At 44.8% G+C, this 27,380-nt stretch overlaps 1 protein-coding gene across 1 annotated transcript; it reads right to left on the minus strand.

The window, feature by feature from the left end:
• Nucleotides 1-2,386: 2,386 nt before the first annotated feature.
• CHMP4B (charged multivesicular body protein 4B) lies at nt 2,387-27,380 on the minus strand. The gene is made up of 5 exons (XM_051632833.1): nt 27,031-27,380; nt 8,465-8,642; nt 7,657-7,771; nt 6,595-6,721; nt 2,387-3,205 (listed from the first exon to the last, which is right to left on the minus strand). The coding sequence occupies exons 1-5, from the start codon at nt 27,224-27,226 to the stop codon at nt 3,138-3,140; spliced, it is 684 nt and encodes a 227-aa protein (XP_051488793.1). The 5' UTR covers nt 27,227-27,380; the 3' UTR covers nt 2,387-3,137.

The raw sequence follows: 27,380 nt of genomic DNA on the forward strand, positions 1-27,380 counted from the left end.
GCTGAGATGGCACCTCAGCCCCTTTGAAAAAGGGCCCCTGTCTCCCACCACTTCCATACTCACCTTCTTGAGCTGAGGACACAGGTTCTCTGTGCTTGGGGGGAGCAGCCACATCTCCATCCATCCATTCACCCCATAAGCAACCCTGCCAAGGAGCTGCTACCCCACAGGCAGTTTGGGCTCAGCCTTGCCCACCCGTGGAAGTGAACCACGGCCACGTGCAGACACTGGCCTGCTGACCTCCCCTGGCAGCTGGGAGCAGAGCCAGGCTTGGGCACAACCCCAGGAACCAGCCCCCAAACTGCCCCTCCCCAGAGCTGCAAGCCCCTTTCTGCTGCTGCAGCTGGTGCTGAAGGCACATCTGACCCCAGCAGTAAGGACAGTGGCTGTGCACAGCAGGGGACTTCCCCAGACACAGCAGGGGACTTCCCCAGACACAGCTCTGCCCGTGCTTCATCCATGCTGGATGTGTAACACTGGAACTGTGGAGAAGACAAACAGCTCTTCCTTCTCTCAGTGCTGGAGCTGCTCCCACTGACAACAACTGGGCCACTCAGGCACAGGCAGGAAGAGCAGACCTGTGAGGGCAGAAGAGTTGTGTGTGTGTGGCACCACAGCCTTTAGCACACAGGAGGGGTGAGGGACAGGCAGCCAGCACAAGGCTCTCCTTCCTGGGCAGCAAAGACAAGGGTGTGACAACTTCTTCCTGGCTAAGTCACTTGTCCTCAAACGCTTCAAGGACTAAACAGGAAGTGATCCATTTTAGTGAGGATATTGCCCCCCACTGCACCCCGAGATGGTTCCTGGTGTGCTCTGGCCCCAGCTGGCCCTGCATGATGCCATGGTTGGCTCCTCCTGCCTCCACCAGCTTTTCCAAATGCTCTTTGTATGTTCCTCCTGTTCTGAAGGTGCCAAAGCAGGTACCTGGTGTGAGCAAAATCCCAAGCCTCTGAGCAGCCACCAGGCAGTGACACCTTTCCCTGCCTCCCCCAGCCCAGACATGCAGCAGGAACACAAAATGCTTCCTTGCCACTCCTGGCCAAGGTGTGGTGCTCCCCTAAGGTCAAAGTCCAAATCCCATGTCCTGGTTTCTCCACCTGCAGAGCAGAGATAACAGCCAGCCCTCTGCAAAAGCCTGGAAGCAGCAAGGAGGTCCCATCAGCCCAGACTTCAGTTTTGCCCTGCTTTAAACCTACCAGTCTCACATGTACATACAACACTGACACCTTCCTTTTCACCTTCCCTACAGGAAAAACCAAGGATTAACCACAAACTGAAAATACCTGGACCTCTGTTTGCTGCTTGCCTCCTCTAACAGGTAACAACCCTGAAAACACTGATGTGGCTCCAAATGAAGTTGCTCAATGAGGACAAGATGATTAAGAAGAGTTTCCTGGCAGGAACTGGAATGCTCTTCCTAGGAGGAGGGAATGTTGGGCAGTGGGAGCACAGCCACCAAGAGCCTGCTGGCAGCTGCTGCCTGCATCTTGGTGCTCCTGTCAGGTGAGAATGAGTCTGAGGAAGGCAGAAAACAGCCTTTTGCTCTAAGCACTTCAGCTGTTTGCTGATACCATGTGACACTCAAAGCAGGAAGGTGTTCAGTCCTCAGACATACTAATGAATTGCAGTGTTAACCATGCAGTAACCATCCCATCACTCAAATAATTTTTTAAAAGTCATAAAAAATAAGGTTGCCCCAGCTGCCTGGCTAAAATTAAACAGGACTCATGACACACACTCACTATTGAATTTTCTTCTTGCTGTGCAGACAAGGTTCTTCCTTCAGTTACAGCAATTGGCTACATCAACAGGAAAGAAAACAGAGCCCAGGAAACAGCTGGGCTGCCAGGTGGTGCCTCTGTCACTCAGTTCCTCATCTTCTACATCAGTAACCCTAAAAGCATTAACAGTGCTGATGGGATTTCTTTTTCCCTCTCCCAGCTACACCTGAACACTCCTGTTAAGGCACCTCACTCACTTGAGATGCTCACCCATACCTCCTATCTGCCTTCAAACACATTTGTTAGCACAGAGCACAACAGGCAGCATTCCTAGGACTTAAAATTAAAAAAAGAAAGTCAAGGCTCTCAGATCTATCCCTAAACCTGTAGCTTCTACCATTAACTCAGCTTTGAGCTCTCCTCAGTGTGGGGATTTTGTCATGGTGGTCCAGAATATTATTACAATAAGAAAACAGCTACATCTGTTTTTTTACAGGCAATTTTGCTCAGCTGAGACTGTAATTTTACACAACCAAGCTACAATCAAACAACCAAAGCTCAACTTGCTTTGAAGAGTAGGTCACTCATGTAGCAAGAGGCCAAACTGCACATAAATTAGTCAGATTCCTCAGACACCACAAAGAACTGACAACAGTAGCCAGAGATGAAAATTAATCAAGATATTTAATACAGTGCAATCCATAGTAGTTTCTTAATTAAAATAACTGTGTGCACGTATCTGGATGGGTTATCAATTATCACAAAAAAAGCAATAAACATTGTAGTGCTATGTAGAAAAATGTACAACTGAAATTAAAATCTTCCCTATTTCCAAGACAGCATTTTTGTCAATTGCAAATCATTATCACCAATTAACATGGGAACAGTGAGGCCACTGGTGCAGTGACAAACACAAGGCTGGTCACACATCAGTCAGGAATATAAATATAGAACTTGCAGAGAACTAAAAAACTAAAGCATTGCTGCATCTAAACACAGTAAGAAGCCAACTGTGGCTTATGACTTTTCCTGTTGGTTTTTTTTTTAATGCCTTACAAGACTTCTAGACACACTAAAACTGACTTAAAATGACAGAGAGTTTTTCAATTCAACACGGCCCAAACTTTTGAAGATGAGGATCCAGCAGTGGCAGCAGCACAGTCCAAAAGCTGAATGTTTGATTTTGCAAATACCTTTTAAGAGCAATTCAACCGTATTAAACCTCAGGCAATTCCCCCTTCTCCTCTTTCCTTCCTCTGTGCAGACCATGCTATGCAGAAAACAGCAATGCAGTTCCCACTGCTTTGGGTTAAAATTAAAGATAAAAGACATTTTGCTTATGCTTTCTCCTCAACACAACACATTTGCACTCAGAATAGGTAATCAAAGTCTTTTTCCAGCCAGTTACTGCTGTGGTTACATGGTTCCTGCCCAAGCTTCCAGCTCTTTCATGTCATCATCCTCTTCTTCCTCTTTCTTCTTGGCTGCAAAATATTAAAAGAAAACATATGAGTGGGAATTTTGACAGAACCCTAACTTGATTCTTTGCAGGACAGAAACCTGTGTGCCACTGACCTTACTCATAAATAAAGCACCAAATGCTGGGAGAGGAAAAAAAAACAATCAAGACCTTTTTGAATCAATGTAAAAGGTGCTTTCTGAAAATGGCAGAATGGGCTAAATTTCCTGATATTGCCACTTCAAGTGGAAAGAGACAAGAGCTCACAAAGGAAGAATGTAAATCAAGAGAGGCACAGCTAGCAGGTCTAGAGAGGTGATTCTTGTCCCTCTACTCTGCTCTGGTGGGACCCCACCCTGGAGTGCTGTATCCAGCTCTGGAGCCCTCAGCAGAGGAGAGACATGGAGCTGTTGGAGAAGGGCCAGAGAAGGGCCATGAAGATGATCCAAGGGCTGGAGCAGCTCTGCTCTGGAGACAGGCTGGGAGAGTTGGGGTGTTCAGCCTGGAGAAGAGAAGGCTCCAGGGAGACCTTAGAGCACCTTCCAGTGCCTGAAGGGGCTCCAGGAAAGGTGGGGAGGGACTTGGGACAAGGGCAGAACATGATAGGACAAGGGGTGATGGTTTTTAACTGAAAGAGGGGAGATTTAGGTCAGACATCAGGAAGAAATTCTTCCCCATGAGGGTAGGAAGGCACTGGAACAGGTTGCCCAGGGATGCTGTGGCTGCCCCCTCCCTGGAGGTGTTCAAGGGCAGGTTGGATGAGGCTTGTGTAGCCTGGTCTGTGGGAGGTGTCCCTGCCCATGCAGGGGGTTGGGACTTGATGGTCTTTAAGGTCCCTTCCAACCCAAACCAGTCTGTGATTCTATGAAATGTGCATGAAGGGTAAGATGACATTAGTGGGGTGCACAATCTTCCATAATCACCAACCAGCCTCCAAGCAGAAGACTGAGTTTTCAGCTTTTTCTCCCGCCACCTCCAGTACCACAGTCACTCCCCTATAAACAATAAATCCCTTATTCCATCGTTGACTTCTCAAAGTGCAACAAATGAGGCTGCTGTGTTTTCATCTAACTAGGTACAGAATTTGGAGACCTTCAATTCCTGTGTCAGTTCCAGCTCCTCAAAGGGCTGAAGAGCTGGGTATGTGCTGCTCCCCTCCTCTTGCCATCCTCACTAGCAGCTGGTTAGATGTGGATGTTACAATTTTTGGTCCTTCCAGGGCAGCAAATACTGCTATTTGTCATGACATGACAAGCCCAGCTTCTGGAGAGGAAAACCCATTAACTCAGTATAAAAGGCTGAGTTTGCACAGAAATAGCTGCAAGAAATTTGGAAAATACCCAAAAAACATGAGTGTTTTTGCTTCAAAAACGGGGGAAGAGTCAGGTAATTCATCCTCAAAATGGTTTGTGTCATTCTGAAGGAAACACATAAGAGAGAACTGAACCAGCTCTAAGTCAAACTCAAGACCTACCACCTGTACAAGTTTGGAATTAGTTTTCCTAAATTAAGCTCTTCTGGTCTCCATTAAGCAAAACCAGCATTTGCATGAGATTTCCCTGAGATCATTACAGCTGACAAGGCAACAGCAACAAATTTCTCATTCAGACTGATGAGGTCAAAATGCAGACAGATCCTGAGAGCCAGAAAAGCTGGGAAGTTCCACTCAGTGAATAAAAAGGAGGTACTAAGAGTCAGCTCTAGCACAGGGGACACATCACTTATTTCTGAGAGACAATAAGCCAAGGAAGCCCCTTTGGAAGTCAGACCATGATAAGCAGAAGTCAACTTTTAATCTCGGTGTAATTAAGTTAATTTTAAGTGAAAAACAACTGAGGTAAAAAACCCCAACCCACACACAAAATCCCCACCCACCACAGAATTCCAGGGTTTCCCAAATGCTGGTTTTGGAGGCAGTTTTATTTAAATAAAAGGTAGCATGCTTTGTCACTACATTAAGGGAATTCTAACTTCCTTCCAAAAGTAGCTCAACATAAATCCTAGAAAACAGTTTTTACTACCAAAAATTGTTTATAATTTTGATTATTTTTACTATCTGAGGAAGTGCTATGTCTACATAAGTCTTATGGTGTATGGTTATTTCAATATGTGCACAATCACACTGCCTCTTACTAGTGTGCAGTCACTACTACCTCATATAATGCAAAAAATACACTTGGGTTCAGGTCACTACACTTCAGTGTCCACACCCAAAGAATATTTAGAGAACAAATCTCATTAAAGCAGCTAGGAAATACAAATGTAATGCACACGTTTATTTCAACTATTTCTTCCATCACTGAATCTGAATCTAGATAAAGTCTCAGATCTAAGACATTTTGATGTCACTCACTCCTCTCTCATCAACATCTGTCAGCAATTCTGCCCAGCAAAACAGAACTAGAGAAACACAAAAATCAATTATGGCAAAATAAAAACTGTAGCAGACAAGAAGCAAACTTCATAGCATGCCACCCAAAGCAGAACCTGGTTGTTTGGCAGTGTCTGCTGCTTCCCAGGTCCTTTTAAGCCTGGAAAGGCAACAAGAGAATCACAGATGCACTGACCAACTGGGACTATTTTCATTCTCCGGGGTCTTTTTGGACCTGGCACACAAAAGAAGCACACACTCTACAACTTTTTCATCATACATTAAAGGCAAAATAAGCTAGTAAAGCTTCCTATCCCATTAACACATGCCAATGATATTCCAACTCCACTATATTCCATGAGGTATCACTTCCAGCTCATAGAAGAGTGGTCAGTTCAAATTTAACAGCAGCTTTGAACTGGCTGCGTAAATATGATCATCTCCTGTCCATTCTCCACGTAAAATCATCACACTAACAAAAATTTCCTAGATATATGTGCTGGAAGACTGGGATGAAAACAACTGTCCCCAAACAGGGGACTCTGAAGTCACTTCCTTCTAAAAAGCCAGAAAAGCAGGAATCAAACTAAAGAATCAAAGCAGCAGCAAGGAAGCATGACTCCAGGTGGGCATCTGAACCAGCCTTGGACTCATTCCAAGAGCTAATTTACTCTCCACTCCCTTTGACAGGTTTAGTATGTTTAGCAAGATTACTTCCCTGTTGGGCCAGCAGCAACTGCTGGAAGACTTCCTTGCTTCACATTGCCACTCTACCCCAAGTGTCATCCAGGCTGTAGATAAACAGGTAGCACTAGAAGAGACAGTAGCTGCTCCTCTGAGAAATACTAATTGCCATGGTAGTTACAAAGGGCAGGCTCCCCCCACTGAGAAACAGCACCAGGTGTAACTTCTGATTCATGAAGCAACTTCAGTAAAACATCTGACCTGCCTGCAGATAGGATCTCTCAAATCTGAAGAGCTTGCAGTTAAATACAAATCCTTTTTAAAAATTCAAGGTGTTTCTGGTGAAGGTCCATACATACCTGGCTTTGATGGTATTGATATTGAGGGCACATTTGGTAGTGGTACTGTCTCGGGACCACTTATTTCCAGCAAGTTTTTGTCTAGTTCTTCTTGTTCTAGCTCCTCTAGTTCTGCCATGAGTTCATCCTAGTTTTTCAAAGGAAAAAAAAAAAAAAAAAAAAAGCAGAAAGGAGAAACTTTAAGTCATTTATTTAGCTGGACACATTATAAAAGAAAATAACTTCAGTGCATAAGAGCAGAGCAAAGTGAGGTGATGAGGAGTCTGAGTGATCTTTTAGAGGGTGAGGAGGGTGGGGAAAGCAGTGTAAAGAGAGGAAGAAGTCTAAGTCCAAACATTCTCCAATCTGAGGGCTGGAGCAGCTCTGCTCTGGAGACAGGCTGAGAGAGTTGGGGTGTTCAGCCTGGAGAAGAGAAGGCTCCAGGGAGAACTTAGAGCACCTTCCAGGGCCTGAAGGGGCTCCAGGAAAGCTGGGGAGGGGCTTGGGACAAGGGCAGGGAGGGAGAGGACAAGGGGGAATGGACTAACACTGAAGAGGGAGATTTAGGTGAGACATGAGGGGAAAATTCTTCCCTATGAGGGTGGTGAGACCCTGGCCCAGGCTGCCCAGGGAAGCTGTGGCTGCCCCATCCCTGGCAGTGTTGAAGGGCAGGTTGCATGGGGCTTGGAGCAACCTGGGCTGGTGGGAGGTGTCCCTGCCCATGCAGGGGGGTTGGAACTAGATGATCTTTAAGGTCCCTTTGAACCCAAAATATTCTACAATTCTCAGCACAAAGTCAGGGTCACAGCTGCTGCAGGACCTGGTAGGAACAGCCAGTAACAAGTTGTAGAGGAGTTTTTCTGTCCTATTCTAGACACCTGCAATCTGCAGACTGCTTAAGAAAGATCTTGCATGAGTCAGCATCCCTGGAGGTATTTAAAATACATGTAGACATGAACCTCATGGACACGGTTCAGTTGTGGACTTGGACGTGTTAGGTCAACAGTTGGACAGGATCATCTTAGGGGTCTTTTCCTAAATGATTCTATGATTTCATGAGCAGAGGAAAATTTAAAAACATACCTCATCAAATTCTTCCCCAAAACCTACTGGCTTTGAGATGGCTGTTGAAATCTCATCTGCCAGCTCCTGCTGTTCTGCAATGTCCTGCATTAATTCATCTACTTTATCAATATCCCTGTAAAAGAAAGGAAAAGGTTCAATATAATCAGGCACTTTCCCAATCAGTGCTTACAACTGTATTTCTTGTTCTTTGTAGAAATGCCACACCATGGTGACACTTTGTAAGGTCCTTTCCCAAAACACATTTTGCATGCAAGTCTGGATTTTATCCCCCTGGTCTCAACAAAATTATGCTTGTATTTACTTTTCCCTAAAAGCATAGCTCACTGCAGTTAGAGACTTCATATGAAGAGGTTTTGTTCTGCATTACAGGTATTAATAATAATTTGCTCTGTTCCCTGATCCAGCATTATTAGGTCTCCAATATTTGCTTTTGGAGTAAGCATAACATTCCCATAATGCAGTTTGCCTTTAATTATTGGTTCATACACAAATTCTGCTGCACAGAAAGAAGATTAAGTCTCTCCTTAAGGCTTAAAATTTTTGCTGCTACCTGGTGGAACTGTAACTGGTGCAGCCTCCCATTTGCTCCACACTCCACTGGTGCCACCCTTCTTTTGGAAGGGTTTGTGCCATATAAAACGGTGGGAAAGCATTGATAGTTACACATTTTGTTCAATATGAAAGTGTATTTAACTTACAGCCTTTTAAAAGAAGACTGTGCTACTCTAGCTCTACCTTTGGCTGTGAAACACCAAGCAGATCAAACTAAAGGTGTTATGGAAAGATGCAGAAGGGAACAACTCACATGTTGTCGTGCGCAGCTTTCATCGCTTTAGCAGCGAATCCCATGTTCTTAAGCACTTCAGTGTTAGTGTTGGCATTCTCAAGGGCTTCCCTCTGAAATTCAATGGTTGACAACGTGCCATCGATCTGTGCAAGCTGCTTCTCGTACCTCTTCTTACGCTTTAGGGCCTGAAGAGCAGCTGAACAACACAGAGCAGGATTTGTGAGATTTGTGCCCAAAACCGCCATCCACGTTTCGCGCCAAATGCCACTCAGCACAGAGCAACATTCAGCACGTTCTACTCTTTGTTGTCCACTTTTCTTCCTAGATAAACTAAGTTGCCCGACCCTAGTGCTTGCCCCCTTCAATAGAATTGTTTCAAGGCGGCCAGACGCCTGCTGTCCATGCCCTGCCACAGGAAGGATGCAAGCCAAGAAGCAACTCAAGGATCAAACAGTCCAGTCACTCATGACACACCACATCCCAGAGACTGTGCTACAACAAACAGAAGGCTCCAATATGCAAGCTGATCCACTTGAAAGCATCTTTGTTCACCACTACCCCCAGTACATGAAGGCACAGTTGTTGGTGTAGCTCCAGATGAGGTTATGATGCTGCTGCAGGGTCCCCACCAGCCAGCTGAACTCCCTGGAGAAGCAGCTCATTCAAATACAAAGCAAGACAAATGCTTCTTCAGCTTTGCTACTTCATGCTGTGAAATCCACATTATTTGTACATGTACAGAAATATTTATAAAGAAACAAACTTTGTGCATGTTTCATAGTACTCCTACCACGAGGCACTGTCCACACAACAGTCTCTACTGACAGACATCAGAAGAGAGATGCCACCACTCAAATTGGTTTGAGAAGCTTGGTGCTCATAAGCACTTGTCCAGTGCTGCTCACTGCATGAGGAGCCCACCCGTGACAGCACCAACACAGAGCACCTGGATCACTCCAAGCAGGAGGACTGGTCCAACTTGCTGCTCAGCTAAGCTTCTCCAGCTGTTCTGCACCCTCAGCTCCACCCCACCCAGACAGGAGTGCATCCAGCTGTTGCCAACAGCCTCTTCCTGAGACACCAGCAAAGACAACAGACCAGAGCACATTCCCTCCCGAGGCACTGACAGTGAATACAAACTAGATTTCTAGACATGTAATCTTGCCTGAACGTGGCTAAAAGTTCTGGTAGGAGCTGCAGGGTGGGCAAAACCTCCCAAGCAGTGAGCGTGGCTGGCTGACAAAGGTGAGGGGGTATCCCACAGAGTAAAACAGGAGCAGGGCATCCCTTCTTGGCAGTTCCCCTACTGATAGGAACAGACTTGTGCACTGTGTGACAGTCACAACACATCAGTCATGTGTACCAGGAATGGCAGAAAATAAAGACTTTAAATCTTTACATATCTAAAAGACATTAATTCAAACCTTTGTGGATTTTTGGAGGGGAGCAGAAAACAAGGAGTGGGAAATCCTGACAGCAGACAGCTTCCCTTATCTCCCTGCTAGAGAGGTGATAACTTGGTGACATGATGAGTATGTTCCTGCAACACAGGCAAAATAGCTCCTCTCCTAAAAGCAGATGAAGCCTGCAGGCACCCAGCACATTTTGTCAGATGCCATCTTGAAAAGCTTGGCAGTCCTTCAAGATAACATCCTGGTATCCAGAAGCCCCAACACACCTTCACTTCTACAACTGGTCACAAACATGCTGTACTTGATTGCTTTCAAATTACACTAACGTGTTGGAGAATAAAAAAGCACTTTGTGAGGGTACAGCTAAGGTTACCAAGCACGCCAAAAAGCAAAGGTTGATTTAGTGGAAATGATCAAACCCACAAAAGCACAGGTCACCTCGACTGTTCCAACACAAGCCAAAGATCCAACACAAGCCAAAGATCCAACACAAGCCAAAGATCCAACACAAGCCCCTGCACTGACTTTCAGTCCAACAACCAGTAAATCTCCCCACTATTTTGGGGCCAGTTCAACATCCATCCTCATTTGACAGGACTGGGAACAGGGCTGGGTTATCATGGAACACAAAGAACAACATTTGCTCTGCAGAATAAAACATCATCTGAAACATTCCAGCTTTATGCTGGATCATAAAGGGATGAGGAACACGTTGCCAGTATAGTTAGTCTGGATAATTTTGTGCTAATGGTTTAATGAAGGATAAAGTCTTCTTACTCAGAAAAATAAAACAGTTAATGGGCTGAGTTTATACAGCAACAGATGCTGGGGAAATGTCAGTGGTATGACAATTTTTATTGGGGATTTTCTGCATCATGGGGAATTATTGGCAAACCCACAGATTTTATAACCATAACACAAGCCCAAGTGAAGCACTACAATGTATGTCCAGTTAAGCCCACTCTTGTTCTCTCTCAGAATAGCCACAGTTTATCTACATTTCATGCTTACATATGTTTAAAACAAGCTGCTCAGGATCATTGTAGAAGAGGCTGGATGGGGCTCTGAGCAACCTGGTCTAGCGGGAGGTGTCCCTGCAGAGGGTTGGATCTAGACCATCTCTAAGGTCCCTTCCAACCCAAACCATTTGATGATGATGATGAAGTTGTGATCAGGAGTGTTTATGGGGACTGCTGGGTAAGCCTACCCCTCCTGTTCCCACACGCACCAGTTCGTTGTACCAGAACTGCACTCCTCAGCCTTCACTCTGCTTTATAAATCCTTTCCTTGATTCATTTCTCACTTGTATCTACAGATCAAGGCTCTTGCTCTTACAAAAGCATGGGACACAATTTTCTAGCTTGCAGAACTGAGCCAGGGATGTCCTCACAAGACCCTGAGGATGGCACACATCTCCCCCCAGTGCTGCTACCTGCCAAGTTCCTGCTGAACCTCCTGGAGCTCCTGGTGGTCTCTCAGCCAAGGACAAACCACACTCACATTCTGTTACAGCTAAAGCCTGGCACACAGATCCCTGCCTAGGAATGGGATTAGTTTGGTTTGAATCTTGCCTTGTTTCCAGTGAAAATTTAAAATGGATTTGTGGTATTTTCTAGAAACATTTCCAGCTTCTTCAGGCCAAGAGTGACAAGGGAAGATATATGTATTTTTTTCCCCTCTCTCCAGTTAAGGCCAAAGCAAGGACAAAGCTCCCCACAGCCACAGTGCCCACCTGTACCTACCTGAAGACTGACTGGTAAAAATGCCCATTTCAGTAGCCTAAAAGGAATAAGGACAGACACACAGCCCCAGCAATAAGCACAAGGCCACCCATAAAGCTTCTGTGCCTGGTCAATTCAGCATAAATATTTAGCACTGGTCAATTAAAGTGATAAATGAGCCACTGCAATGAAAAAAATCTTACACACGAGACTGCAATTTTTTGCAGCCAAAAGCACTGAGGAATGTAGAGCAAGGTATTCAGTGCCCTAAATTAGATTATCACAACTTCCTGCAAATTTATTTTCATCTGTGTCTCCTTGTTTAACTTTTTTTTTTTTTTCATGTAAAGCCCTTGTTTATAAACAGAAGATTTTATTAAGCTGAAAACAAAAGTACCCAAGTTAATTTAGGTCGCTCGCATTCATTTCACCCTGCAAGTTTTAGCAATTCATTTCCTATATCCCTCTCCCCACAGAGGAGGATTTGCACTTTATGTTCAGGATTCTCCCTGTTGCAATTGTCCCTTCCACAGCTGCTGTGTCTGGATGCAAACCCAGCTTGGAGCAGCTGTGTGTCCCATCATTGCTCTGCATCTCATTTCACTTTTTTCCAAGATACATGCTTAAAATCATGTTTGCTTGTTTAGATCATTGCAGTTAAGTTGATTCTCTCAGGATCAATTTCTGAATTTTCAAGTATTTCTGGAGGAGCTTACCACACCAATACCCACAGCTCAGAGGTCACAAAGCATTTCTAGAATAAAGGTCCCTTAAGAGGCAAAACCAAGTCACACTGGTCTCTGCACAGAGCCAAAGGGTTTACCCCAGAGGGCAGAGGAAAGGGGGAAAAGCCACAAACTTCTGCTTGAAATGCAGGACCAGGGACGGGTCTGCAAATTTTCCGTATGTTGCTGTTATACTTCAAATACTTTAGGGAGTGATGGGATCTGGCAGAGGTACAGATCTAAGGGGGGGGGGGGATGCTGCTCTGATCTACAGCTGCTTCATCTCTACTCTCCTACTTACACACTGATTTCTGAAAACTGATGAGCAGTTCTGATATTTTTTTCCAGCACAACAGTCTTTACCATCTGCATAAACACCTACTGAAATCTCATGTAGTGCCAGAGTAAGACATTTGTATTAAGTTTTCACTGAAATCAAAGCCATAAATACTTAATCTGTAGGGAATGACATTGGCTGTTTCTCAAAAAAAAAATAATCAGTTTCCAGAATTTGAAACAAGTAAGAAAAAGAGACAGGAGTCTAGAAATATGTCCTCTAGAATCACATTATTTATACAGATGCAATAAACAGTATCTGTTTAAAGTCAAAGTGCATCATGGCCCATCTTTGCTCTTCACGAAGACTATCACATAAGGCAGCAGTGGAAGATGCAGTCCTCAGGACCCACACCCCTTATTACACCTGTGCTGCTTCCAAGATACTAATTGCATAGGCAGGCAATGTGATTTAATACCCAGCTTTAATTGCTGTGGAACTGCTTCAGCAGAACCTGTATCCATAAATTCAGTTTCAAGCATTTATTCTCTAATGTGCCCAGACAGACTTCGCTCACAAACCAGAACTTGTTGCTGGAGAGATCATCAGCACATTTTTCTAGAACACAGCTGATCTAAGTTTTCCAACAGTGTGACAACTTGGCTTATCTTAGCAAGCAGCTATAGGGGATTACAGGATTGCTGGACCAGACTCTCACAACAGCTTCTACAAATTAGAGGGTAGGAAGGCACTGGAACAGGTTGCCCTGGGAAGTTGTGGCTGCCCCATCCCTGGAAGTGTTCAAGGGCAGGTTGGATGAGGCTTGTGCAACCTGATCTAGTGGGAGGTGTCCCTGCTAATGGCAGGGAGATTGGAACTTGATGATCTTTAAGGTCTCTTTCAACCTTAACCATTCCATGATTCTATAAAGTGCCTGATACTCAGAGGCTTGAAACACACAAGGCCTGATGCATGCTCTCACCACCTTGTGGCTGTATTTCTTATGGAAATATCTGCCTTTATACAAAATAAAGCACAGAAGGATTCCAGCTACAATTTCTACATGTCACTCATTACTTTAGCACAGCTGGCAAGTCCTTGTGTTGCAGGCAGTGAGCACAGAGCAAGGCACAGCTCCCCCAGGGTCACACTCAGCACCGCATTCCTCTTGCACAGAGCTCTGTGTAAAACATCCTTCCCAGCTCCCAGCCAGGGCACTGGCAATGAAGGACACCAGGAACAGGTACAGAAAAACCACAGGCAGTGTCCCTGATCAGCACTCTCTGTCCCCTGAGCAGCCCTCCCTCGCTGAGAAGGGACCTTCCACTGAAGTCACTCAGGAACACCCCAAGTTTCTCCTCCCAGACCATCCGGCCTTTGGGCGGGGTTTAACTTACTCTTGAAATACCCTATTGCACATCAAACCAGCAGCACCAGTTCAAACCACTGCCTGCTCCAGGAGGGGATTTTTTTTCTTGCTCCTCCCTTTTTTTAGCTGAATTGTCCCGTGTTGCACAAGAGGCAAGGACAGAGCTGCTGAACTATCATAGAAGAGCAAACAGACAGATCACCCTCCCCACCTGCTAAACTGCCAGGGATTAGATGGATTAAACTGTTGGTAGACTCAGAATTCACTGTGGAAAAACAAACAGTTAAACATTTAAGATAATCTTCAACTAATGAATCAACGCAGACCCCATGCTGGCAAAAATTGTGGTCATGACATGGTAACAGCAAGAACCTGCCAGTAAACACTCCCTATTTTAGACAACCTTTAAAACCCATACTTTATCCTTAACAGGCAGAGTGTGTGTTCTAGATTTTAAGTCCAATGTTCATGATGAGTTACAAGCATTTAAAATAACCTCTAAAAGAGTAACAGCAGATAACAAAATGTAGTTGTACTTTATTTCAATTTTAGTGCAGTTTTCAGCAGAATAAAGAGGTACGGACTGGGGGAAAAACCAGTTTTATATATATATTACTACAAATAAATGAAAGGTAACTAACTGGGTGACATGAGATTGTGAGCAGCTTCAAAATTGTCATTTCTCCACAGGAGATTTTGATGTATTCATTGTCTTTAGTATCAGGTACAACTGGAATGTTGGAGCCAATTTTTATTCATGAAGATATCACCACAGAGCTGTGACCAGTTAAAATTAATATAAATAGTTTATGACCTCTTTTCCATTGGCAAAGTAATACAAAATGTCTCAGTTTTAATAAGCATTATTTCCCTCTAATCTCTGCAGCTCTTTTTTACACAGAAATTCTCACAAAGAAAACATCAGCTGCTGGGTAGGACAAGTCCAGTAAAACAGCAGCTGAGTTAGATCTGGACTGACTGTTTCAATTGCTGGATTGTAAAAACATGGATAAAATACATTAAGAACATTCCACAGCCTTTTTAAGAACTCAGACCTTTTAATTTAAAAAAGCTATCCCTTCCTCTGTTGTTTTGAGTATTTTGTTTTATGGGTTGTTTTTTTTTGGGGGGGTGTTTATTGTTGGGGTTTTTTTAAATTCGTTTACATTCTTCAAAGGGTGAACTGCAAAACACTATGTTTGATTTCCTATTTATTTGACTTTTTGTGATGCCTACCCCCCTAGAAATTCCAGCAGAAGTTTTGCACTTACTATTTGGCCACAGTGAATAACAACAGGAAGGTTTCCAAGGGTCCCATTATCATGTGGCAGCACCCAAGCCCTCCAAACACAACTGATAAGCAGGAACTCATGTCATGGTTTTCAGTCCCTAATTCTGACTCATGAACACTCAAATGTGAAGAGTCATTCAGCCAGGCTGTCCTGCCCTGTCAGCACTCAGTCTGCAAAGCTTGCCTGCTCACCCAAATGATTCCACTTTGTTCTCAAGAAATACTATCTGTAGGAATTCAACTTGATGTATTTTTAAAGTAGTTCAACCTCTATAAAAGGAAGTTGTTGTTATTAACAGAGCTCTAGAATGTCTTAAGAATCTCCTTGCAATATTTACAGCAGTTTGTTAGTGAAATAAAAATGTTCACCGTGATAAGCAGTTAGCAGGATAATAAAAATACCATTTTCCTACATACTACCACATTCAGAGAGGAAAAATTGACCATGAACATGTCAGTGACTATTAAAAATCAACAGCCCTCCTGTAAATAAGAACTGCTTATACACTTGTAGGACAGGTAGTGTTAGTAGGATATTTATAATTACAGTAATTCTATTGAATTAATGCCTTTAAATATTGTTTGTAGAAAAGTACAGGTTTGTTGATAAAAAACAAGGAAGAACTTAAGACTTCTTCTCCTACATTGCTGCAGCTCCAAATTTTGCTAACAACTTGAGAGAAGGAGGATGACTGGGCATTTCAAACAGAACTGGGAACAACTGGGAATATGATCCAAGGGTTTCACTGAATTCAAACACATCTTTGCACCAATGTTCACACATCTGTGACCTCAGGGAGTCTGTCCTGACTGGTGGATGGCAAGGCACACATTTCCTGCTGATCCAACTCCTGCCTCTGCAAAATTCTGCTAGAAACCACACTGATACCTAAAATTGAAAGGCTGCTCATCCAGAGGAAGACACAGCTCTTATTACTCCAAGTGAGGGGGAAAACTCATTTAATTTTACATCTCTCTGGCAAATGAGAAGAAATGGCAGCAGCAGAAATACCACTGCAAAAGGACACCAGCTACATTAATGTGGGATAAAAAAAGTTCCACAACAGCCTCAAAAATAATGAGCACCAAATGTCAGCCATGCCAAAACACAAAGTGCAAGGGAGCTGCAGAGGAACTTCCCAAATGGGGGTCTCCTGGCCCCTCAAACAGCAAACTCAAGACACTAGGGATGATTGAGATAATCAGCTCAATCAGCACATTATATTGTGGATTCATCGATAATTTGCTCAACAAGGTGTCATTCTTTTTGCTGCTTCTGAAAATATCATTTCATCTTCCTGGCACTTGCCTCTGTAGCAAATTTCATCACCAACAACATCCTCACTGTCCTTGAAATGGGATAAACAAGAGGCAGCAGTAGATGTAAGGAGTAATTGGCTGCCTTGCCTGCAGTACAGCTATATATAAGGTATATATATACATTAACTTTAGTCAGCAACTGCTCATCAGTCCTTCCATGGAGAATTAGCAAAGTGCCAATATTATCTCAAAACAACTCCTAAGTAGCAAAAAGATAATGTGAAGCAATTCAGAAAATATCCTCCAATGCTACAAGCAAATCAAAAAGGTAGATATAAATCCCACTACAGTCTTCCTGTTGAAAATAGAAATTGATTGACTACAGGACATGGGATTAATAGATTGGCTAAAGGAATATTGGAATTAATTGTATAAATTGTTTAGATCTGTGTAAACTGAGAACTGCTTGGTGTGACTTAGCATGAGCAGCTGGAGTGATATGGCCTGAGGCCACAAGCTGTAACTAAAATTCAGTTGTACTCCTGTAGTTAAACCTTAGTTAAACTTTTACTGAGAGCACCTGGAACAACACTGAAAGTAGATGTAGACAATGAGATAACTCAAAATTATTTTGTGCAATTGTAAAAGGGATTAACTGAAATTTAGATTTGAAACGACTGTTGAAGAATTATCCTGGTAAGAAGTAGCTGGAGGAGAACACAGGGAAATTATCCTGACAAAAAGTGACTGATGGTGAATGGAGACCCTTGGACAAGCCCTTGGAGAAGAGGGTAGATCCAAACAGAAAGCGGAGATGTCCTCATCGAGGGAGGCAACTGGGTGGTCAGATTGTAAGGTCACAAAAGGCACAGGTAAATTAGAGGCTGGGTCCCTCTCCAGAGACACCAGCTCAAGCTGCAATAAACCAGCTCTGGGACAGACCAAGGGTCCAAACATTGATGGCACAGCACAAAATGTCAAGAGGCCAAAGATGGTTTGATTTTAAGCAAGTGGTTGGGAGACAGAGGTACCAAAACATGGTTAAAAATAAATTCACATCACCTCCAAGGCTAATATGGTACAAAGCAGCATGACTTCCATTCCCCTGAGGATGACCTGCTGAGATTTAGGATGCACACAGGCCTAAAAGTCACATTATGCCGAATGCCTGAAGCCATTATCACACACTCCCCTCCAGTGCCAGGGCCTAATGCCTCCAGCGTGGTTCCCAGAGAGCAACAGCCTCCTGTGCCTTTTGTTCAGGAGATGCTGTGCTTTTTAGCAGGGAACTGGGAGCAGAGTTCAGTCTTCATCCTCCACTTACTTTCCTGTGTCTGTCTACTAAATATCTATTAAAGTTCCCAAACCCTCTCCTCAAAGGAAGGCAACTATTCCCAGCTCAGAGACAAACTGACTGATTAAACTACTCCAATAAAGCATCCAAACCCAGGCAGAGAATACAAGGTTTCTGTCCTATCTGTAGTTAAAAACAACAAGATTGTAACTTCCTCTTGAGCCAAGCAGTGCCAGAACATTTAGTCTATTGTGCAAGAGTTTAAAGTAAACTATAAGCACTAAAAATGCACAAAAGAAAAAAAAAAAATAAAGAAAAAAGCATTCTGTACAACAGCAATCAAAGCTTTGATAAATGCAGCACCCAAACAACACCATAACCACCACCTTCATGCCCTTACAGCCTCCAGTTCTCCACCCAGGAGCTGGAATGAGCCTCAGAAACACTGGACCAGCCAAGAGCATCTGGGAATAATGCTTCCAGCTATCACACTAAATCTGATCTATTCTCTGGAAGGAAAGCACAGACCATGTTTCCCAATTTTCACTGTTGCACTTCTTGGGGTCCTGCATGTCACTGGACAAGGGCAAGGCATCTCCAAAACTGATTTACCCAAACACATTTCTTCTTCCCAAATAAAACTATATATTTTCTAAGGCTGCTGGGGTAAGTTATCCTCCCTTACCTTTTAAACTGTCCAGTAACTTTGCTGTTCAAAATCTGCACTTTATTTACATCAGAATTATATATACATATATATATATATATTTTATATATATATATATATATATATGTAAAGCAGATAGTTATTCAGAATTCAACAAATGTTAAAACTTTTAGGATGAGAAAACTATGTTCCTTAATGACTCCCTGGGATTCTCACAGCCTGCAAAAACTACTCTTCTTTATTTTGTGATTGCTGAAGACACTGTTAAAAAGAACTCCAGTGGAAAACTATCACCTTCCTTCAAATCTCTGCAATAAAACCACCAGGTAGAGGTTCAACTTGACATGTACAGAAGAAACTCTTTTTAAGTATCTCAAAATATTTTTTGTCACAGAGAAAAAACCCAACCAACCAGATTCTCTATATATAACAATATTTTTGTGATTAAGTCACAAAATTTAGAAGATTCTACCCTTACAGAGTTCATTTTGAGACCTTCTCTTCCTGGGGAAAGAAAGAAGTGGCTGCCAGGGTAATCTACCAGTGATCTCCCAGCTTTGGGCAAATATTATCAGTATGTTGTCACGTCTAAGAATTTTGTTCAGGCTGTCATAATATTTGGCTTCTCTCTGAACATCTCATCTGGTGAATTTCTGCTATTTTGAGATGGGAAAATGGAAAGCTTTTTCATGAAAGCTCAGATTCCAACACTAATGACTGAGAGGAAAAAGGTGAAAACACAAACCTTTAGAAACCCAGAAGGTACAAAGCATATAAACCAAACCATATGTATTTAAACAACAACAAAAATTGCTCATCCTTCTTGAATCAACCCCTACATGCTTCCCCTAAACAATTAACTGGCAACACTCCAGTACATCTCTCAAGGCCAGAACTGAATTTCATTTTTTTAATGGCAATCCCCCACCCTTGGCCAGGGATCAGCCCCAGGAGCAGGTTTAGCAAGAAACATTGTTCCTGCCCCTATAAAAATGGTTATTGCAAAGGCTTCATTTCAACAATGAACCTGGAGGAAGCCACAGCTGGCCTTTTTCAACTGGGTTTCCAACTGCAAGGACATGATGGGCATAACTGTTACTGCCTTGGCCCTAGCCAGGGACTGAGATCCACCAAGGGGCAACTTCTGCTCTCCCCTGTTCCCACCAGTGGGAGGTCACTGGCCATTTTACTGCCCTCTGCACAGGCCACAAGAAAGGTCCACAGTGCCCTCAGGTTCTTCACCTGCAATCTGTCTACATCCTTGCAAGCAAACTTGCCTGCATCTGCCAACATCTTCAGCAACTCTAACACAGTTTCTGCTCAAAGACTCAACCAGAACTATCATGAGCAGACCTGACCTCCTTACCAGCTCTGTGCTGCAGCCTTGGGTTGTCTGAGGGAAAGGTCTATCAACACCTGATGCATGTCCTATTTAGGATTTTCCAACTGCATCCTTTTTGTTTCCAGCACTTCACACCAGAAGCTCCAGTTTGCTACAAGTCTGGCTGCAAGCTTCATGGAAAGCATGTCACAGTTTACAAGCTGCTCCAACTTTTAGTTTTTGCAAAAATCATCCATTTCTAAGTAGCAGGAGTAAACGTAGCAAGATTTTACTTTACACCCCACTCTCCTTCCTGCCCCCCGCCAGTGGCTTCAGGTCAGGCCACATCCTCCCCACTCACTCCACATCCCATGCAAAGCCTCTGTAACAAACATGTACTACTCCAAAAAACCAGAAAGGGCAATATTCAAAACGTTGGGTTTTTTCCAAAACAGATGGGGATTTCACAAGGGAGAGCAAAAACTGCCACAACCATCACAGTGGTCTTTTCCCAGCTAGACTCAGCGAGTGCCAGCAGTGCACCCCCAGTAAGTACAAGCACCAGGAGCTATGCAGAGCACCAGTGCAGGCTGGAGGGGCTGGGCTGCCACAGGAGACACAGGGACACATGGGCAGGCAGGGCTGCAGAAAACCTCTCGCAAGGGTGTCCTCTCAGTCAAGCAGCACAGGCACCATGGCCTGCAGGACCCTGCAAGAGCTCAGGGGTGGTGGTACCCTCCTAATTTAGGCCATTCAGGAATGCCAAGAAGCAACTCCAGAACAGTTTGAGCAACAAAAACACCCTTCTCCTGGACAGCACTTGCTGCAGACTCCTCTTGATGTGACACTGTCACAGAATCACGGAATTGGAAGGACCCTCTGGAGACGTAGTCCAAGCCCCCTGCCAGAGCAGGACCACCTATGGCAGGTCACACAGTCCCTCTTTGCCTTTTAAAATTAATCCCCTGCTTGGCAATGAAACGTGGCCATGTCCTTCACCAGCACTTCAGGCCTGAAAGGACCAAGATTTGCCAGGTAAGGAGCTGTCACCTCTTTTACTTCCACAACTCAGTCCAGCACCTCTCCTATGCTGCCCTGTCCACCATGTGGTAGACTGCACAACAGAGCATCCCTGACCACCCCCAGTGCCCCATGAGCTCCAGCTGGGCCCAGATGATCTTCAAGCACATGGTTCTTACCAGAACCCAGCCAGAACAAGCAAGAAAGGATCCACTGGGAGGCTTGAAGGATACAAGTGTGAAGCCTAACAACATCCTGGGACACAGAAACACCCTGGGACAGAGAAACACCCTGGGACAGAGAAACACCCTGGGACAGAGAAACACCCTGGCACTTTGCTGCACAAGTCTAAGCAAAAGAGGGTTAAACCAAATTTAACAATTTGCATCACCTGCAAATTACAGTTTTGAACTAGTGCTGGGAGCCCTTAAGCAGGACTCAGTAACTACGGCTGCAGCTTAATGAGACACTAGAATCCAACATCCAGTATGTTTGGAGAGATAAAGTAACAAAAACAAAGTCACTGGCTGCAAACGTGCAGGTGTCCCTTCTCACAGGGCTTGACAGAGAAGAACAGAGGAAGGATGTGTTGCATCAAACACAGTTACCAAAGTGCATCTGGCAGAATCATAGGTTTGTTTTTATTTAGGTCACTTTCTAAAGCACTTTTAAAAGGTGTTAGTGAATCCTCCCTTCCAAACTGTTCCATACTACTCTGTCTCCAAAAGCCCCTGTTAAACACAGGCAGCATAGAATTACAAACTTCAAGTTTCCTTGTTTTTAAACATCTATTTAAAATAAGAAATTATCCCACTTTTCCCAAGCCAGGTGATTCATGCTGAACTTATCCACCTCAAGGGAGATGAAGGTCTCAGACCAGCACTGCTATCAGTGCTCCTGTACTGAAGCTGTGGTTTACAGCCAAGCACCTGCAAATCAAAGATGCATTTTTACATTAGATTTGGACTTAAAACCCAGAAAAGGCAAACTGAAGCACTACAAGAAGAGCTGGATGGTGTTTGCTGCAGGAATCCTGCTTCCCCTACATCAGCATCTTACAATTCACAGAAACAAAACCAGGTCCCTGTTATTTGACTCTGGGAGCAGAGAACACTTCTTTTGCCAAATGTGAACATGTTTCTGAAGTCCTGCTTGACAAGCAATGCATTAATGTCTGAGACCTTACATATATAGTTATAGGTCATTCCTGTTTCTGCCCATACCCAAGGCCTGAGGCTGCAGCTTTCTATTCCTTGAATTCCACACCATTGCAACATTCTGAACCAAACAACTAAATAAAAAATGTCCATGCCACCACGCAGGCTTGCTTCCATTTTTTAATTAACCATCAGCTGGCCCCTTGCTGGGAGACTGCACGTCACTCGGATGTTATCACAGCCCATACGTCTAAGCTGACCAAGCAGGGGACTGTTGCCAGGAGAGGCAGAATTGCCCTCCTCCCTCCAGTCGCATTCCTGACTCCTTCTCCTGCCAGCTCTTGCATTTGTGTGAAAACAATTTATTTTTATTATATTAAGAGCTAGGGCTTGGCTGGGTCAGCACACTAACCCAACTCGTGCACTGCCCACTCCAAGGCTCTCCTGGTTTGAGCCAGGATGAAGCCAATCTTCCTTTTACTGCTAGTTAAGAGAGCTTACTGAAGGAAAAAAAATATCAGGAAAAGGAAAACTGGCTTCATGCTGGCTCGAGCCAGGACACAGGCTAATACCAGCAGAGGAGAAACAGGCAGGACCAGGCATGATGCTTCTGGCAGCCACATCACTGGACATACTGGCAGGTCCACAGCCAGGCCAGCACAGAGCAGGCAGGTGAACTGAGCTGCTGCTGACAAGGGCAGCTCTGTCCCCTCTGCTGCCAGACACTGTAATCCTCCAGCAACAGGCAAATCAGACCAGCAGACTGATTAAAAAGGCAGGGGGTGGGAAACAGTTAATTTTCCCTCAGATCAGCCAGCTGCACTGATGTACCTGGGGCAGCACTGTGACCTACTGCAAGCTGGATGGAGGCATAAAATTATGAGTTCCGGCTTCAGCCTACACCCAGCTTTCTTGTTTGTGGGTTTTTTTATGTGTGGGTGGATCATGGGAGTGTCCACTTTCCAGGAAAAGTCTGAATTATACAGCAGGAATCTAGCAGTGGTTTTGCATCTATTTTGTACTCAGTCACCAGTGGTGAAGAAAATAGCATTATATTTATTTACAGTGAAAGAGGACTTTGATTTTGGGGACAAAAAACACTTAATAGAAATCAGAGTTGATAGAAAATCCATCAAGTCTCAGGCTAAAGCCTAACTTGAAAGCCTAACTACTGCATACTAGCATGATGTTAGCTTTTCACCCTTCTTTGTGTTTATGGACCCAGGGGTCAGTAACAAAACTGTAACATCTACTGGCAGGTAGGACATAACTGACTTATCCACCCTGGATATTTAGACTTGAGGGACCCTAGCCGAGCATCAGGCTTCCCTCCCTACTGTAATCTTCACATTGAGACATAACTTGAGCTTTGGATTTCCATCAGAAATAGAAATAATGAAGAAACAGATTCTGGAATTGTTACACCCTAAGGAGTCAGAGACCAAGGACTGAACCCTTTGCTTCTTTGTGTGTGCATCCAATGTCCCTGGCAGCCTGGCTTTGTCAGCTAGCTCTGGTAGGATCAGGTGATGGCCAAAAGGAAAGGAGTAAAAACTGGAGCAGAAGTGATTAAGATCCTGAAAACCAAATCCTGAGTACCAGAACCTCATGACCCTTGGCAAGATCTAGCAGTTTGGTTTGTTTCAGGAAGTCTGAGTGCCTGATACAATATCCTGGCTGGGATGCAACCACGCTGTATCGACCAACTAGAGCGGAATAAAAGGCTGCAGCAGCAGCACAGCTCTCCCAAAGAGCCAAGCTCACAGCTGCACACTTCTTTTGTTAAGGGAAAAGTCCTTTTCAGGCCAGATTTAAAACCCAGTTAAGATTCTGGTGTGCAAACCATGCTGTACCACTGCTACTTCCACCAATTTCACTGAGAGGAGTAAGTCCACTACTCATGAGCTAGAGCAAAAGTGTTGAAGAGCCTCTCGAGAAAAAGGAAAGAGAAAATAAACATCAGAACACGTGTTGTTTTGAAAACAGGCTGAACATTTCCATGAGGTAACACAAAACAAGCATAACCCAACTTCTTTCCAGAAGAGAGAATATTAACTTGAATCTTTTGAAAAACTTTTCTAAAGGTTGATCTTCTCCTCAGCAGTTTTCATCCCATGGAAAAAATTGACACCCTCATTAAAGCTGGAACTGCTGGTCTTCCCAGACAGCTCCAGAGCAGCACTAGTGCCCTCATCCCAACCTCACACTGGAAGACTCTTGCCCTCTCCCTTCCCCAGGGGTGATTTTGCTACTGTGGAGTAATGAGAAGGAACTGGCAGACTGAAGGGGGGAAAAAAAAAAAAAAAAAAAAAAAAAAAATACTGCTTATTAAACTGACTTGAGCTCCTTCAGAAGGCTGGAAGATCATAAAACTGCCACATCTGTGCAGCCAGAAAGATCCTGAAAAAAGGAGCTTTTAATAAAAAGTTGAAAGCCTCCCATGCCTGGGGGCAACATCTAAGGAAATTTAGACTAGTTTTTCATTTTTAACTTCAGAATTCCATGAGGAGTTAAACAGCCTGGATATCCTAAATGCAGATTATGAAAAATATACATGTAAACTAAATTCACAAACTAAGAAAAACCTGCCTGGGGCAGGCACAAGAACCAGAAGGCCTGTAAGCTTCTGTACTTTCCTTAGACTCCAGAAGTGCTGCAGGAATTAGTGAATGAGGCTTCAGAAACCCTGCTCCCTTGGCACCCACACAATGGCTCAGTGTGCTGGAGAGCAGAGCACCCTGCCTTTTCCTACCCTGAGCGTGCCAGACACCCATCTTTCCTTTCTGGGAAAACACAAATATCATTCCAGCTTCTCCAAGGTGACTTGACATTTTCAGGTAAGCTCCCTGCCCCACTGCTGCAGACACATTATTGTTCTGCTGGCTTTACCACAGCAGCTTCCAGTGCTGTCAGCACAACTGTCCAGCTGAGCATTCCACATACATCCCATCCACTTCTCTCCAAATAGCAGGGACGTCCAGAAATCCCCCAAATACTTAAATCTTGGAACTAAGAAAGCTTAAGGATTCATAAAGTTGTTGTTTTTTTTAATTGATCCAACACTTAAAAAAATATCCCATTAATTAGCTTTAGCTCTGTTTTATTTAAAACATTCAAAGTATTCAATTAAAAAGACAGATGCTCACATAAAAAAAAAAAAACAACATATATTTATTTGCACTGAAATTGTAGATTTAAGTGACCCTGCATCAAAACCACATCATTTCTGGATTATAACACAGCCTGATGTCAGAGAGGGAAAAATCCAGGTAACAGCATATTAAAAAAAAAAACAACAATTAGTTGGAGCTCAGCTGATGACTGACATCTTGAACCCAGAATAAATGAGCAGTCTCTCAGCCTGTCCTGAAGGGAACTCACTTCCCAGCAAGCCAGCAGATAATCTTTCCTAGTCTTTCCTAGCAGTCCAGTAATAAAAAGCTGGCCTCTTAAGTTTCAGAAGTCCTCTGGAAAAACAAAAAGAGCTTTTGTTTTCCACCAGAAAGCCATCCATAGCTCTTCTCCTTTTCACAGCTCCTTAATTACTCCCCAGGATCCTGTCCTTCTGTCAGACCTTAATTAGCCTGACCCAGAATCCTACTAGTGAATGGGCAGGTTTTTCTCCTTCCTCCACCTCTGAAGAAATGCAATCCTTCCCCTACCCAAACTACTCCAGCTCACCCTGACAGGCAGCACAGAAAGCAATTTGATCTAGTGGGAGGTGTCCCTGCCCATGCAGGGGGGTGGAACTACAGAATCTTTAAGGTCCCTTCCAACCCAAACCAGTCTGTGACTCTATGATTCATGATTTCTGTGAAAGGCATGGAGAGAGATGACATTACCACAGAGGAAAACAAAGACCTCAACAACCAGCAGCAGAAAGAGAAGTTATGGGGAAGTTAAACAGGAGCAGTGTAAGACAGAGAATGCAAAAACTACAGAAGACAGACAGAAAGTGGTGTGTTTTAGTTCTCCTTTTAAGTCCATTACCAAAGCAGGCCAAAAACTGCAGAAGAAACTCAGACTTACTGAAACTGTTGTAATAAATTTGATAGAAAACTCAGCTAAGCCTGAAGACAGGCTCTGTTGAGGTCCTTCAGAAGACACCTGGGGCAGCAGGCAAGGTGCTGCCACTGTCACCCAAACACAGGGCAAGTGAGAGGTTCTGGTGTCACAGGCTGTTCTGAACTTTGAAAGGAGGCTTGAAGTGCTGCCTGAAGTAGTGATAGGAAGCTGAAGCTGTTACTGGCAATTGCTGTAAATTAACCCAGAGGGCCAAGAGCCTTGTGTGAGCAGCTCTGGGTGCCACAGCCACCTCCTGCTTCAGACTCAGCCATTCTCCTGTAACCCAGCACAGGAAGGGAAAAGTCAACACTCTAAACTCTGCCTCCTGAAAAGGCTGCTTCTGCCGACCGTTGTAAAACTGGCAAGAAGCTCCTCGGAGCACTGAAACACACAAGCTGGCAACCATGAACACCTGCAAAAACACAGCTAGGGCTCCCCAGGAAGGCCGAGTTGCACCTGGTCAGCCCCTGTTTTCCAACATCCACTTGCAAGCCACGTATGTACAGCTTTGGGATACTTCGGGTAAAAAAATATTTAACCACATCCTCTAATTAAGCAGGGCTTGGGTGAAGAGTTTTGTTTGTTAAAAGATAAAACCACCAGCACCACCACGGGAAAGCAAGGCCCCATTCCAGGCGGAATCTCCTGCCTTCCCAGCTCCTCCTGCCTTCCCAGCTCCTCCTGCCTTCCCAGCTCCTCCTGCCCGCAGCCAGCAACACCCCGGCTCCCGCCGGGCGCTGCTTTCCCCGACCTCTCCCTCAAGGGAGGGAAGGGGAGGCGAACCGAGCCCCGCAGCTCCGTGACACCGGCATCACGAGGGGGTGACGCGGCAGCTGGCGAGGCAGCGATAAAGGCTGTGCCTGCCGGGCCGGGAGAGCCGCGGGCAGGGCAGGGCAGGGCAGGGGCTGCCGGGGTGTCTGTCTGTCTGTCCGGGACGCAGCCCCAGGCCCAGGCCCAGGCCCAGGCCCCGGCCCGGCCTCCCCCACCCCCCCCCCGGCCACTCACCGCGCTTGTTTTTGGTGCCGTGTTTGCGAGCGGCTGCCAGTTCCTGCTCGATCTTCTTCTCCAGGAACTCCTGCTTCTTGCTGAGCATCTCCTCCGTGTCGCGGAGCCGCTGGATCGCCTCCTGCGGGGACGGGCCTTTCCCGGCGCCTTTCCCGCCGGCACCCGTCCCGAACAGCTTCCCGAGGAGCCCCGACATGGCTGCGCCGGGCCGGGCCGCCTGAGGCCGCGGTGTGAGGGTGAAGGCGGCAAAGACAGCGCTGGAGCTCAGGTAACCGGCCCCTTCCCTCCGCGTCCCCCTCGCAGGCCGCCCCGCACCGCCCGCCCCGCTCGCAGCGCTCCCCGGCGCCCCG

This window comes from Apus apus, chromosome 15 (genome assembly GCF_020740795.1).
Source record: "Apus apus isolate bApuApu2 chromosome 15, bApuApu2.pri.cur, whole genome shotgun sequence".
NCBI classification, from domain to species: domain Eukaryota; kingdom Metazoa; phylum Chordata; class Aves; order Apodiformes; family Apodidae; genus Apus; species Apus apus.

Excerpts from the sequence above, each read along its gene's own strand:
- CHMP4B (XM_051632833.1), bottom strand. The coding sequence starts at position 27,226 with ATGTCGGGGCTCCTCGGGAAGCTGTTCGGGACGGGTGCCGGCGGGAAA. Across the intron at positions 8,643-27,030 it reads CGGCACCAAAAACAAGCGCG|CTGCTCTTCAGGCCCTAAAG; the intron begins GTGAGTGGCCGG and ends TGTGTTGTTCAG. Across the intron at positions 3,206-6,594 it reads ATCAATACCATCAAAGCCAG|CCAAGAAGAAAGAGGAAGAA; the intron begins GTATGTATGGAC and ends AATATTTTGCAG.